Source organism: Saccopteryx leptura, chromosome 1 (genome assembly GCF_036850995.1).
Source record: "Saccopteryx leptura isolate mSacLep1 chromosome 1, mSacLep1_pri_phased_curated, whole genome shotgun sequence".
Classification (NCBI taxonomy): Eukaryota; Metazoa; Chordata; class Mammalia; order Chiroptera; family Emballonuridae; genus Saccopteryx; species Saccopteryx leptura.
In genome coordinates, this window is record NC_089503.1 from 325,664,415 (window position 1) to 325,679,530 (window position 15,116).

At 34.2% G+C, this 15,116-nt stretch overlaps 1 protein-coding gene across 5 annotated transcripts in view; it reads left to right on the forward strand.

Annotated features, from left to right (window-relative positions):
- USP45 (ubiquitin specific peptidase 45) overlaps positions 1-15,116 on the forward strand; it is an 86,809-nt gene that overhangs the window by 55,160 nt on the left and 16,533 nt on the right. For all 5 annotated transcript variants that reach the window (XM_066358828.1, XM_066358827.1, XM_066358829.1 and 2 more), the window contains 5 exons: positions 5,483-5,564; positions 7,612-7,703; positions 9,584-9,640; positions 11,276-11,924; positions 13,864-13,961. In XM_066358828.1, coding sequence (XP_066214925.1) covers positions 5,483-5,564; positions 7,612-7,703; positions 9,584-9,640; positions 11,276-11,924; positions 13,864-13,961 — 978 coding nt within the window. The remainder of the gene's footprint in view (positions 1-5,482; positions 5,565-7,611; positions 7,704-9,583; positions 9,641-11,275; positions 11,925-13,863; positions 13,962-15,116) is intronic.

The window sequence follows — 15,116 nt, forward strand, 5'->3', positions numbered from 1 at the left end:
CATTCTGATTCTTTCTCCCCCCCCCCCCCCCCCTCTCTATCTATATAGTTTAGTTTTAATGTTTGGTCTTCAATGACCAGTATAAATAATGTTTTCTTTTTAAATATAAAAGTTAACCATAATTGTTTTACTATTTGAAAAAGTATTGCCTGACCTATGGTGGCACAGTGGTTAAAGTGTTGACCTGGAACGCTGAGGTCCCGTTGAAACCTGTGCTTTGCCAGTCAAGGCACATACAAAAAGCAACTACTACATGTTGATGCTTCCCGCTCCTCCCTCCCACCCTTTCTCTCTCTCTCTCTAAAATCAATAAATAAAATCTTTTTTTAAAAAGAAAAAGTATTAAATCTAATTACTCTGGTGTATTGGTACCTTTGTGAAGGTGTCCATAGAAGGTAGCAGGGTCGAGAGAAATGCTTTGTCTTTGTATTATGAATAGTAAATGTATTTTGCTGCTTCTGAGCCTGCAGATGATACAGGAGTTACTTTAAGATTAATTTGGATCATCAATTGCTAGAATAATTTTTCCCCCCTATGATTTCCAGAAGTATTTTTACTATATGGTGGTCATGTTATTATAAATAGAATTTAAAATTACCTTTTTATACTGTTTTTCTCTGTTGTTATTAAAAATAAAATAAAATCTATCCCTATAATTTTTTTTCACTTCTATTACCTGATTGCATTCTTTGTTCCAAATTAAATTCTTGTTTTTAATCATGGTGCATTGGGAATCACAGTATCTTAAAAACTCAGGCAGTATAGGAAACATTGGTTTTGAAAGCTCTTATCTTCCTTCCACTTTGAGGGTATTAGATGGTGTGGCAAAATTAAAATGTCATGTCTGTGGATCCATTCAGTCTCGTAAGCAAGGACAGTCAGGCGGGTCAGTTACAGTGCGAACCCAGGCAGGAGCTGCATTGTTTGGCCTGGGAGCCCCGCAGCTGTTAATCGTGCTGCTGTTGGAGTTTGTCACTGCCATGTGTTTTTTCATTAAAGAAAGGCTGCAGCACTATGTCCGCCACCAGACTCTTTTAGCAATGATTAACAACTACCGACCTCCTTTTGTATTGTTTCGTTAAAGTCTTTTTCTTATGACTAACATGCTTTTACTATATAGAGCACTCAAGGGATTATTTGTAAAAAAAATTATAAACTTTTTGTGTGCATATAAAACCAAATTGACTATAAGAACTTTCTTTATAAGCAGTCTTTTCAACTTACAAATATATGTGCTTCACTTTTTTTCCTTTTAATTTGAGCTACCACCAATTAATGGTGTTATGTTTTATTATCTTCTCAAAGACATATCACTTTAATACATTATTAGATAGGATTATTTTAAAGGCACAATATCTTAGCTAACTTAAACTATGAGTTCTTTTGCATTTATATTTTTGCAAGTAATGTAAGATGGAGACTTGAGATAGTTGAACTTTGATAGTTCTTGATTAATGTGCTGCAGTTGTTAGCAGTTCCCTGACCAGTCTGTCTTTTTCTTTTTAACCTAAATGGTTCAAAGCACAACTCTTAACAATGAAAGGTTGGATGGACCTAAACCCATTTATTTTATTCAACTTGATGAATTACCTATTAACTCTTTAACAGTATGGAGCAGAGAATATAAGTTTTTGGCTAGGATACAATGAAAAAAACACAACAAAGGTCTAATAGTTTAAAATTTAATAATTTAATCAGATTTATTTTTACTTTTTTTGTTTTCACTCTTTAAGAGTGTAATATCATAGCTTACATTTTAAAATATAGTAAAGACTCATTAAATCCTACTGAAAGCCATGTCTAATTTAATAAAATGTTCAAAGTGGTTTATACTGTATATACACCTTTCTGCACTTTGTCTTTTTTCACTTGAGATATCGTAATAGTCTTTTCATTTCAGAAGACAAGAAGCTTCCTTTTTTTTTAGTTTAACATATATAATCAATTCCTTATTGATTTTATATCCCTTATATAGATATCTTAAATATTATTTTCAGTGTTTTTGCTTTTATGGACAATGGTATGAAAATAGTGTATATAATGTTGCATGTGTGTAAGTATATCTGTATAAGTACAAAAATGAGATTGCTGGATCAAATGATATATATATGTTATATTTGTAATTTAATAGATATTACCAAATTGTCTTCCATAGGTATACAGTTTTCATTTCTTCCAGCAACATATATAAGGAATCTGTTTCCCCATAGCCTCACCAACAGACTGTTTTGTCAAACTTTTAAGTTTTTGCTAATCTTCTAGGTAGAAAATGGTATCTCAGGGTAATTTTAGTGTACATTTTTCTCTTAAATGAGACTCAGCATCTTTTCATCTGTTTTTATCTTTTTGCCCATTTTCTACTGGGTTTTATATCTTTGCTGATTTCTAAAGCTTTTTGTGTACCAGGAGAGAATATGTTTCCAGGTTTGTCATTTGTATTTTGATTTTACTTATTATGTAGAAGCAGTTTTTTAATAAAGTTTGAAATTTTTTTGTTTTTGAATTTAATTGTTTTTATGGCTTCAAAATACTGAGTCATAGTAGTCAAAAAGGCATTCCCACTCCAAGGTTATAAAAGAATTTCCCATATTTTTTTCTAGTACTTGTATTATTAATTTTTACATTTAACTCTTGATCAGTTGAAGTAGATTGCATTTTCTTTTTTTTGTACCTTACCATGATCTGAATTGTGTAGTATGCTTTTCACACTGAATTATATCACTTTTACTAATTTTCATATGTATTTGGGTTTATTTCTCAACTTTCTATTCATTCTATTTACCTATCTAATTGCTAGGTAAATTTGGTGGGATGGGGATTGAAATGTATATAATGTTAGGAGCTATCCAAGAACATAGTCTATCTTTCTATTTGATCAAGTTTTCTTTTGTGTTTTTCAGTAGTGTTTTAAAGTTTTCTTCATTTAGATCTTATGTGTTTAAGTTTTTGGGTTTTTTCTGTTACAGAGACAGAAAGAGGGACAGATAGGGACAGACAGACAGGAAAGGAGAGAGACAAGAAGCATCAATTCTTTGTTGTGGCTCCTTAGTTGTTCACTGATTGTTTTCTCATATGTGCCTTGATCCAGGGGCTACAGCAGACTAAGTGACCCCTTTCTCAAGCCAGTGACCTTGCGCTCAAGCTGGTGAGCCTTGCTCAAACCAGACAAGCCTGAGCTCAAGCTGGTGACCTCAGGGTTTTAAACCTGGGTCTTCTGCATCCCAGTTCAACACTCTATCCACTGTGCCACTGCCTAGTTAGGCTTACACATTTAAGTTTATTCCTGCGTATTTTATCAAAAGTTGCTATTTATTTATTTTTTGAGAGAGAGGACAGACAGTAAGGAAGGGAAATGAGAAGTATCAGCTTTTCATTGCGGCACCTTAGTTGTTCATTGATTGCTTTCTCATATGTGCCTTGACCGGGGTTGGAGGTGGCAGGCTCTAGCCAAGCCAATGACCTTGGGTTTCAAGCCAGTGACATTTAGGCTCAAGCCAGCGACCATGGGATCATATCTATGATCCTATGCTCTAGCTGACGATTCTGCGCTCAAGCTGGTGAGCCTGTGCTCAAACCAGATGAGCATGCGCTCAAGCTGGCAATCTTGGGGTTTCAAACCTTGGTCCTCAGAGTCCCAGGCCGACACTCTATCTACTGTGCCACCACCTGGTCAGGCAAAAAGCTGCTATTGTAAATGGAATATTTTCTTCTTTATCTTCTAGCTGGTTTTTGTTTGTATGTGATGGCTAATGACTGTATTATATTTTATCTTCTTATAATTTTTATTCCTCAGATTTATTTTCCTATCAATTGCAATGACTAGAAATTTAATATATTTATAACTAGTAGCAGTGAATAGGGAATATCAAGGTTTTAAATTTTTCTCCTACACTTATTAATATGAAGGCTTATATTACTGTAGTGATATGCATTACTAGAATAAAAGCCTCTTGGTCAAGCTGTACTGTAGGTTTAGTGGCATTCTTTCTATGAAATTGTTAGGACCTGGTGCTTTTTGTAAGGAGTGCTATTTAACAATGCTTGCTCTCTCCACACCCTCCCCAATGAAAGAATTTCTGTCTCTTCTGGGATTGATTTCCTGGAAAATTATTATTTTTTTCTGTATTTTCAAATATAATTACAGGAGAGTTGAGCAAAGTGGACTCTCATGATTACTTCAGATGTCTCTTAATTCTATTGGTAGTTTCCCTTTCTTAGGTGGGATGTTATGCTTTTCATTCTTACTTTGATTAAGATTAGCTAGTGGGTTTATTTGTCCCCCAATCATAGAATCAGCTTTCTTCTTATTCTCTTCTTCTACTTTTTGTTCAGTGTTGATATCCTTATTCTGAACTTATAAGTAAGCAGCTTAATTTATTTGTCTTTTTATCCAATTGTTTTAAATATTTAAGACTGAATTTTCTTCTGAATAGTGGAAACTATGACAGATTCTGAAATACAGTGTTTTTATTAGTCCCTGGGAAGTTTGAAATTTGGGTTTAGTTTCTCTTTGACATAATAATTTTTGTAAAAAATTATGTATCATTTTTACATCAGGAAGTCCAGATCAAACAGTGGTTTCACATATGAAAATCTATAATTAAGACTTTACTTTAAAAAATATTGTGAATTAGAGGAGATTAAATTAATCCACATAATTAGTGTGAAAGATGATTTATTAGATAAGTTTTTATTTTTGGAATTTATAATTTTAATTTATTTTAAAACTTTTCTTTACTAAAACATACACAAGAAATGTGAAAACAGACCTTGTCTTTTATTAAGACCTGCTAAAGACTTTAATAATGATTATTATTGACAACTAAATTCAAGTAAAACAATAAGCAAAATTGGGGATATTTTGCTGTGACATTAATTGATATTCTGGACTTTAGTCATATATTTTTATAAATTCTTTATGTGGAAGTCATAGTGACCAGTTTACAAGCTTCTTATATATTAAGGTTTTTTCTTTCTAGACAAGAAATGTCTATGGTCTATTTGTGACTTTTTGTCCTGATTAAGGAATACATCATTTTAGAGACAGAGAGGGGAAAGAGCGAGAGCAAAACAAATCAAGAGAGAAGGGGGGAGAAGGAGAAGTTACTCTAAATCTATAGGAATAGTGAGACTAGGCTGCTTGCTTTTTGTAGTCTGAGAAACATACTTTAAACCCAAGAAAGAACCTAAACAGAGGAAATTTGGCTCTAATTCCAAATTCTCCCCCAAATAAGGAAATGGTTCATTAATGGAATTTTAGGACTGAAAGAAAGGATGTGTTTAATTTTTAATAAATTTAGTCATTTTATTTTACAGACTAGGGAACTAAGGTCCAGTGTGCCTTACTGTTTGAATATCCTTTTGTTATTAGAGGATGGGGCTGGAGTTCCCTGTTATTAAACCAGATTTTATTTTAAAGGAACACAAAATACTGCTTTGAAAGAATAGATTCTTAATAAATTTTTTTAACTTTCTTTTATAGAGAATACAAGCTAGCATTCTAAAAGCATTTAACAACCCAACAACTAAAACTGCTGATGATGAAACCAGAAAAAAAGTCAAAGGTATGTTGACCCTCTCACTGTTATAATTTCTTATAGAAGAAAGTATTAAGTTTCTTTTCAGGGGAAAAAGAACTGAGCATGATGTGAATGAGTGAATGTTCTAAAATAGTTGCCTTAAAATGAAGATGTACATATTCCAGTGGCTGCAAGACAGGCTAGTGGGTCATAGAAAGAAAATGTTAGAACTTACCTAAGTGAATTTTTAAAAAATTAAACTAGTATCAGGTATACAGATTGACACGGTTGCTTTTGTATGAGGTATCCTAAGGGGACTTGAAAGGTTGTTGAAAGTAGCATCCTTACTTGTAAATTCACTTTTACCATATTGTATCATTTTGCAGTTGAGGTGTGCTTGGGTGAGTGGATATATGGATATTACCTAGTTGTAACTAGACAAAATGCTTAAGTGTTCAAAAGATTCCTGCAAGGAAACCATTTATTAAAAAAGAGTACTAATAGGTTAAGCATACATGTCTACATTCCCCCTAGTGTTAATTCTTTCTTCAGGCAAAAGTGAGGCAAAAACAATTATCTAATCAAAGATGATCACTTATAAGTATTTAAGTGTGTGTTTATATTCTATGTTATTAGTGATTTACCATGTCCTAAATGTATATTCCACCTTGAGATATTAACTAAAGTTACCATTTTTTAGGAGACACTTAAAAATATTTGTATATTATTTATTCTTTTTTAACTTCTATTTTGTAGTATTATATGTACATACTACATGTCCATAACTTATAAACAAATATATGTCGTGATTATATATGCCAAAACTTTATATGCGGTTAAATGTTCAAGACTTTTAAATAGATTTTTTAAGCATGTTCTTTTGTTTTGGGATAGCGCCATCTACTGCATGTTTAGAATAACTGCTCAGTTTTTCTTTCATCTCCAGTTTTGTTATCTTTTCTATTGTTAATTCCTTGTACAGTTTTTCTTAATGATACATCTTAGTTTACCACAATATACTAATATTTATAGTTAATAAATATTTATTAGTATATTCATATATATCTGCTCTGTCATTCATTGCTTTAAATACTGTTTTTAAAAGGTAGAAAATACAGTGTTTTAGAAGATAGAAATCCAAAACAGATAGAAGTTTGAAACAGGAGTGAATAGCTATGGTAATATATTTCTCCCCAGTGTTTACTCTGGGGAGTATCAAGCTTCTATTAAAGTGGCTATGAAGCCTGACCTGTGGTGGCGCAGTGGATAAAGTGTCAACCTGGAAATGCTGAGGTCGCCGGTTCGAAACCCTGGGCTTGCCTGGTCAAGGCACATATGGGAGTTGATGCTTCCAGCTCCTCCCCCTTCTCTCTCTCCTCTCTCTCCCTCTCTGTCTCTCTCTCTCTTTCTCCTCTCTAAAAATGAATAAATAAAAAAATAAATAAATCAAGTGGCTATGAAGCCCCATGTACCCATGACTCTACTAACTACATTCAGTTTATGAGGTATTATGTTTCATCTATTTTCTCCCAACCTCAGATTATTTTGAAGACAATCATAGGCATAACTTCCCCTGATATATACGTATTTTTCCAACAGCATGATTTTGATATTTTTAATGTAACTGAGCAGTTATGTATATAACTGAGCTATTAATTCCCATGTTAATTCTTTACATGTACCGTGTTTATTTGTCTTATTATTCTGTCACATCCATAGTTATGATTCTGGCATCTATAGTCCTGGAAGCATCATCTCCTTTCCCGTCCCTCTACCTCTAGGTGAGGTATAGCGGCTTTAACAGATTGAATGGGAGCAGTTGAGATGTAATTTGAATCATGGCTATTGCTCTACTTATTTTGCCTCATAAGAGCAGTTTGTTATTTCTTAGAGATTACTGTAGTTGATAGTCACATTTTCTCTGCAGACTTGTAAAGGAAAAAGACATTATAGTGTCATATAGTAAAATGCATTTTAAATGTGGTACTTGACATCTACCTTAGATTTCTTTTGAATCAACAGAAAAAGACTATGTTTCCTTTTTAGGTTAATGGTTGATATGTTTTTGCATTAAAAAATATTGTTTTTACAGCATATGGAAGAGAAGGTGTGAAAATGAACTTCATAGATCAGATCTTTATTGGTGAATTAACTAGCACAGTCATGTGTGAAGAATGTGCAAATGTAGGTACTTTGTAATTCACTTCAACATGGAATAGATTAAATTATATTGTTTTGATTATTTCATTTTATATATAATCACCAGCAATCACTTATTTTTATTTGTGACAGATGACTACATAACAGTTTTTGAAAATCTTAAAATATATCCTTCACTCCTAGAAAGTAAACATAATTTATAATTTTTAAAAATAAATGTGTTGGCCTGACCTGTGGTGGCGCAGTGGATAAAGCGTCGACCTAGAACGCTGAGGTTGCCGGTTTGAAACCCTGGGCTTGCCTGGTCAAGGCACATATGGGAGTTGATGCTTCCTGCTCCTCCCCCCTTCTCTCTTTCTCTCTCTCTCTCTCTCTCACTCTCTCTGTCTCTGTCTCCTCTAAAATAAATAAATTTTTAAAAAATTAAAAAAAAATGTGCTATTTTATTTTTTCTGCCAAGAAACCTTAGTTTATTTTAGTATGCTTGAATGTGTTAGCTACTTGTTTGGGTTGAAATAAAAAAAAGTTCTGTGAAGAGAATAACTGTTATATAACTACAGGGTGATGAAAAAGTAGGTTTATAGTTGTTCATACAGAAAATAATACAATTAATAAGTAATAATAAAAGAATAAACTTGTGTATTCTCAACTATAAACCTACTTTTGCTTCTCCCTGTATGCATTGCCCTAAAATGTACTTCTTATATAAATAACTTATTGTAGTAACATAACCTAGGGTGATCAAACACATTTGATTTAAAGTTTACTTTTATATGACTTGTGAGAGGAAGGGAGATAGAGACAGACCCATATGCACCCTGACCGGAATCCACCTGGCAACCCCCGTCTGGGGCCAGTGCTTGAATCAGCCGAGCTATCCTCAGCACTTGAGGCCAACACTCTGACCAACTGAGCTATCCTCAGCACCCAGAATCGATGCTCTAACCAATCGAGCCACTGGCTACAGGAGGAGAAGAGGGAGAGGAAGAGAAGCAGATGGTCACTCTCATATGTGCCCTAACCAGGGATCAAACATGGGATGTCCACTTGTGGGGCTGATGTTTTATCCACTAAGCCAGCTGGCCAGGGCTTTTTTTTTTTTTTTAAGTAGACTGAACTCATTTTGGAATATAGTGTTGTTTTATCTAATGAAATGACATCTGTCCTTTAACAAGAATTTAAAGACATACATTTTATAGGCTTTCAATTGCTTGATAAGGAATAGTTCTGAAAGTGTATGTCTTAGAGTGTGATGGGTTTACGCTTTTGTCAGATTTTATTGTAAAAGAGCCTTTATATACATTACCTTGTCCCACATTATAGAGTACCTTTCTATCCTCTCTAGTCTGATACAATCAGAATTACATGTTCTATGTCTTTCTAACCTGTCATATTGAAGCGCAGACTGTGTCAATGAGATATTACTTAATTTTCTAGTATCTTCAACATAGAAGTTGATTTCTCTCTCACAATCTATAGAGTATCTTTTAAAACAGAATTATTCTAAAGAATCTACAAAACGTACTCAAACTCTGGCTATTTTCACGGCCTTTCCACATTTTATTTATATTTTAGCACTAATTTCTCCAAAAATATTAATGTCTTTATTTAATTATTATTATTACACATTGTTTACTTCTAAGTTACTTTAAATATTACCGATCTTGTGATATTGACTACATTATAAAATTTAACAGGGTAACATTTATTAAAGTTTTGGAATATCTAGTTTTGATTAACAGTATGTGCCATTGCACCCAATTAAATTGCTGTTTGTTCCAGAAACATCTTTGTAACTTAAAATTTTAAGTTGCCTGGAAAGTCTGATTTCTTTAAGCCTGTGTAAAACTACATTGTCTATATTAGAATTCTACCTGAAATTCTCAATATGTTTTCTTTTTAAGATCTCCACAGTGAAAGATCCTTTTATTGATATTTCACTTCCTATAATAGAAGAAAGGGTAAGTAGAAAAAAACTTAAGTCTTTTGTAAAGAGCTTTTATTTACTCAGGTATTTAGACATTTCTTGAATATATTATAAGATATCTGAGAGTCATTTTCATATTCAATAGTTGAGTATTTACAGTTTAATATATGAGTTGGTGTATGCATGCATAAAGTATGATATAGTTCTTATTCTCAAGAAATTTAAATCCTTATGTTTTATATTTTGAGAATTAAGGTTAAGGAAATTATATTTCAAATGAGTTGGAAAATTTAAAAAGTAGATTATATGCAGAATTTATTTCCTAAAGAAGTTTTGTGTTCTGTACATGATTTCTATGTTAGTTTCAAAGCTTGTACTTTTGGGAGGAATTAGTAAATATAGAAGTTATAGGAGACAGATAATTGTCAGTACAGTGGCATCTAAAGATAAAGTAAGATTATGTGTATTTGTAGGACATCTGCTTTTTAAAACTTATCTTGAAAAATTTCAAAAATATACAGAAGTAGAGCAAATAGTATAATAAACTTTCCTGTACCTATTTCTCAGCTTTGTATTTACTAGCCCATGGCCAATCTTGTTTTATCTGTATTTCACATTCTCCCCGTCCCACCCCAGATGGTTTTGGAATAAATCCCAAATATATCATATACTTCAGTGTATATCTCTAAAAGATAAGTATTCTTTTAAAGTACATAGCCACAATACTTAAAAATATCATATGTAAAAATATTAATAACTTTGTAACAGCATCAATATTCACTCTATTTAAATTTCTGCCATTGTCTCATAAATATTTGTTTTTTGTTTTTGCTTTTTAAAGTGTATTTGAATTCAGGATCTGAGAAAGCGCTATAGAATGCAGTTGATTGTTAGGTGTATAGATTTCCCCCTTTTTTCCTTTGCAGTTTATTCGTTGAAGAAATCTGTTTTTTAAAAAGCAGTTTCTCACATTTCCACTTCAATACTAATCATTTGCCTCTATCTCTTCTAGTTTTCTCTAAGGCAATCAGATATAGAGGCCTACTTGAGTTTAGGTTTGATTATTTAATTTTTGGCAAGAAAACTTGTAAGTGGTGGCACATACTTCCATTAAGGAAGTGCCCATGATGTTTGATGTCTCTTTCTGTAATGTCCCAGTCATTAATGACTTGTCTATCCCATTATTTCACTGGGGATATACCAGGTTGTTGAATTATCCCATATGAATTTAAAGAAATAAATCTGAATTTTCACTTTATTAATATTTTTACCTGCTGTTATTTGTACTTACTTGGAAAATTGACATATTACCAGATTTAACTTACCCTGTAGAAGGCTTTTTAAAAGTGGCAAGACTATAGAAATTATACAAAGGTTTACACTTGAAAAGCCTCCCTCACAGCACTGTTCCAAAATGTCCTGTCCTCTTCTCTGAAAATAGGTAACAACTGTCGTTGGTTTCTTATGTAAAGATTTATTTTTAAATTAGAACTATTTGTTAGTATATCTTCTACTGGTTATAGTTTATGTAGATTTAGGAAATATATTTTAGAGGCAATAGGAATAGTATTTATTTAATAATTATGGGATGTTTAAATAAGACTTACTAGCATTTGTTTTCAGTAAAGTCACAAGATTCTTTTCTCTTAAAAACACTGTCAACTTACAGAATCAACTAATTCATGGCAGAAAGCGTACAAGGAAATTGTCATCTGGAGAACAGAAAGCGGATGTCATACACCAGAAAAATAGGAACCTTAAAGTGAATGGGGATTCTCCAGTGTTTGCAAGCTGCGTGAATACCGAATCAACTCTGACTGATGGCAGTGAGAAAGAAGCCAGCCATTCTGAAAATAGTGTTGATGCTGACAGCGAGGCTTCAGAATCTGAAAGTGCTTCTAAGCAAACTGTGTTGCTGAGATCCAATAGTGGATGCTGTGTGCACACAAATGGACATCGTCCACCAGCAAGTGAACCACTTGCCAAGGAGACTGACAGTGGTGATGAGGGGGTGGCTGCAGCTATTTCTGAACTGCACTTAAGCAGCACTGTAACTGGAGATAGAGATGTTGATGGAGAAAATCAGCCACTAAATCTTCTAAATTTTTATTTTTCAGAGGAGAAGCATACATCTCACAGTCCCCAAAATGCTTTTCAGACCCTTTCTCAGAGCTATATAACTACTTCTAAAGAATGTTCAATTCAGTCCTGTCTCTACCAGTTTACATCAGTGGAGTTATTAATGGGGAATAACAAACTTCTATGTGAGAATTGTACTGAAAAGATACAGAAGTACCAAAGGGAAACCGGTTCTGCAGGTAAATATTTAGCTTTTTTTTGTATTCATGGATTATCTTATAGTTCGTGAATAGTGGGCATTAGATCCCAAAAACAGGAACCCAAGAACCTTCTTTCTATACTTGAGCTGCTTGGAGGTGGGGTTTGTCTTTTTCACGTTTGTACATTTGTACCTCAGCACCAGAGACAGTGACTAGGCAGAATAAATGTTTGATTGATTTTTGTTGAAATAAACCAAAGAACAGGAAGTATCCATCTCTGCCCTGAAGATTCAGATCCACATAATCTTATTTCAGGGGACTAACTCTCTGAAACATTTTCAGAAGAAATTTCCCTAAAACTTAAAATTTTATCACTAGTGAGATTAATGATGAGATTAATGTGCTTAATAAATTGCATTAATCTGCTATAAAATGATAAGATATAAATTTGAAGGTTTTAAATAATTGTATATTATAAATGTAGCAATATAATAACTGTATTTGCTTGACTAGAAAAAAATGGAAAAAAGGGGACTTGTCAAGTGAGAAATTTTCAGCTCACCTCTAGCCTTGATTAAATGGAGAGAATACTCAGATTCCTAGTGACTAGTTTTTTCAACATGTAGATTTTATTATTACTCAGGGATGGTGAGGTCAGCAGATCAGGTACGGTTGCCACTGGAGATAGTTTGTTACAGTTCCTAGCAGAGGAGCACCTGGGGAAGCACCAGGTTGATCAGGAGGCAGAGGCAGCCAGGGGCAAACCAGGGCGAGAGACTGCATTGTAGTTTCCAAGGGAAGGAAGGGGCAAGGCGGTACACAGGTCTAGACTGACTAGTTCTGAATAATTTCAGTGAGCTCTGGGATATCCCAGCTGTCTCTAATTGTCTGGTACCTGGTTGTGATGTGATTGGGACAAATGGATAATGGCCTAGAGCGTATAAGACCCCAATAAGGAGGTAATTGGGGTATGGGTTTTGGATCTGTTGGCTTGCATATGAAAGGTATACTTAAATTGTTTACTGGCTCTGTGAGAGGCCCTCCTTCTAGACAAGGCCCCAGTTGTCAAAGTATCAGAACAAAGACATACTTAGTACACTGGTAATTAAGGAAATGTCTAGGTGGGTAAAGGAAGAAAAATACTAATTTATATTAATCCAAGTTAAATATGCAATTGGTCATATATAAATCCTGTCACAGGTTCTTTCTAACACCCTCTTATTGAAATGCCCCATTGTTCCCATGGTACGAACTCCCCTTCACTGCAATTAATATTGAGCCACTTTTATTAACCACAGGTGTGTTTCTGGTGGTCGTTGCCTGGGCATTGTCCTAAGTCACCACTAGTCCATCTTCTTTCCAGGTTCCAAAGTTGTGTTGCAAGTATCACCTCACCTATTCTTTGTTCATATAAGTATGTGCCTTAAAAAAATCATTTTAGTGGTTTTGGAAAGAGTAGAGACACCCTGTAACCAGAAGTCTTAATTTCTTTTTAAAAAAATCTGGTTTACTGAATTTGCACATAATGGAATTTGCATATAGTATATAAATTGCAGACAATAAATTCATCCTTTTTAAGTGTATAGCTTAATGAGTTTTGATAACATATATAAGATATAAAACATTTCCATTGCCCCAAAATGTTTACTTGTACCCCTTTCCAGTTGATCCCCTCCCTCATTCCCTAGTCCCTGCAACGACTAATCTGATTTTTTTCCGTATAGTTTGCCTTTTCCAGGATATCATATAAGTGAAATCAGATGATATATAGCCTTTTGTCTCTGATGATCTCTTTGTCACTTAGCATTATACTTTGAGAGTCACCCATACTGTTACATATATCAATAGGTCATTCTAATTTCTTTTTTAATATTTTCAAAAATGTGATATAGTGCTTCTATATAAATGTTTATTATATCATATGGTAGATGATGTATAAAATGGAATCTTACTAATAAATTTATTATATTTTATGCAGAAAAGAAAGCCGAAGGAATTTATACTAATGCCAGGAAACAGTTGCTCATTTCTGCCGTTCCAGTTATTCTAATACTCCATCTTAAAAGATTCCATCAGGTAAAAGTCCCTTTAGTAGCACTATACAAATTTTCATCAGATGGATGTTTTGTAGAGCCCTAAGTTTTGTCAAATGCTGTCAAAGATTAGGCACTAATTTACTGAATTAAAAAATTTGTCATATAAGATTTACTGCTTTTTTCACTAATAGTTTATAAAACTTTTCTAGTTAAAATTCACAATATATGAATATTTAGGTGGCAGGAAACCAAGTGTAATGTATGTGTTTGTGTCAGTGGAAAATAAAAATTCTTAAGAAACCTTCAAAAAAGGAGAACCCTTAGAAGTAGGGAAACAGCAAAGTGCACATCGCTTTCTGGTCTCATGATCCCAGAGAGAGGGCTGTGAGGGCTGGGCCTGGTTGGCTGAGCCTGAGTGCAAAAAGGGATTGAGGCAGGCTCCATGTAGGACTCCACAGTGGAAGGGAACTTAAATATTTTTAATGTATCAGGTTTTTCTCCAATATTTTACATTTTTAATTCAATGCCTTATCTCACTTTTTTTTTTTGCATTTGATAAAATAATTTTAACATTTCTCTGGAAGAGTGTATAAGTGAAAATACAAATCATGGCCCTGGCTGATAGGCTCAGTGGTAGAGTGTCGGCCCGGCGTGTGGAAGTGCCAGGTTCTATTCCTGGCCAGGACACACAGGAGAAGCACCCATCTGCTTATTCACCCTTCCCTCTCTTTTTTCTCTCCGTCTCTCTCTTCCCCTCCCACAGCCAAGGCTCCACTGGAGCAAAGTTGGCCCGGGCGCTGAGGATGGCTCCATGGCCTCCACCTCAGGCTCTAGAATGGCTCTGGTTGCAAGGGAGCAATGTCCCAGATGGGCAGAGCATTGGCCCCTAGTGGACTTGCCAGGTGGATCCCGGTCAGGCGCATGTGGAAGTCTGTCTCTCTGTCTTCCCACTTCTTACTTCAGAAAAAAAAAATCATTTTTTTGCAAAAGTTAGAATGAATTTTTAAAAATACCTGTTTTAAGCCTGACCAGGTAGTGGCTCAGTGGATAGAGCATTGGCCTGGGATGCTGAGGACCAGATTTGAAACCCAAGGTCACCAGCTTGAGCACAGGCTCATCAGTTTGAGCACAGGGTTGCCAGCTTAAGCATGTGATCATACACATGACCCCATGGTCACTGGCTTGAGCCCTAGGT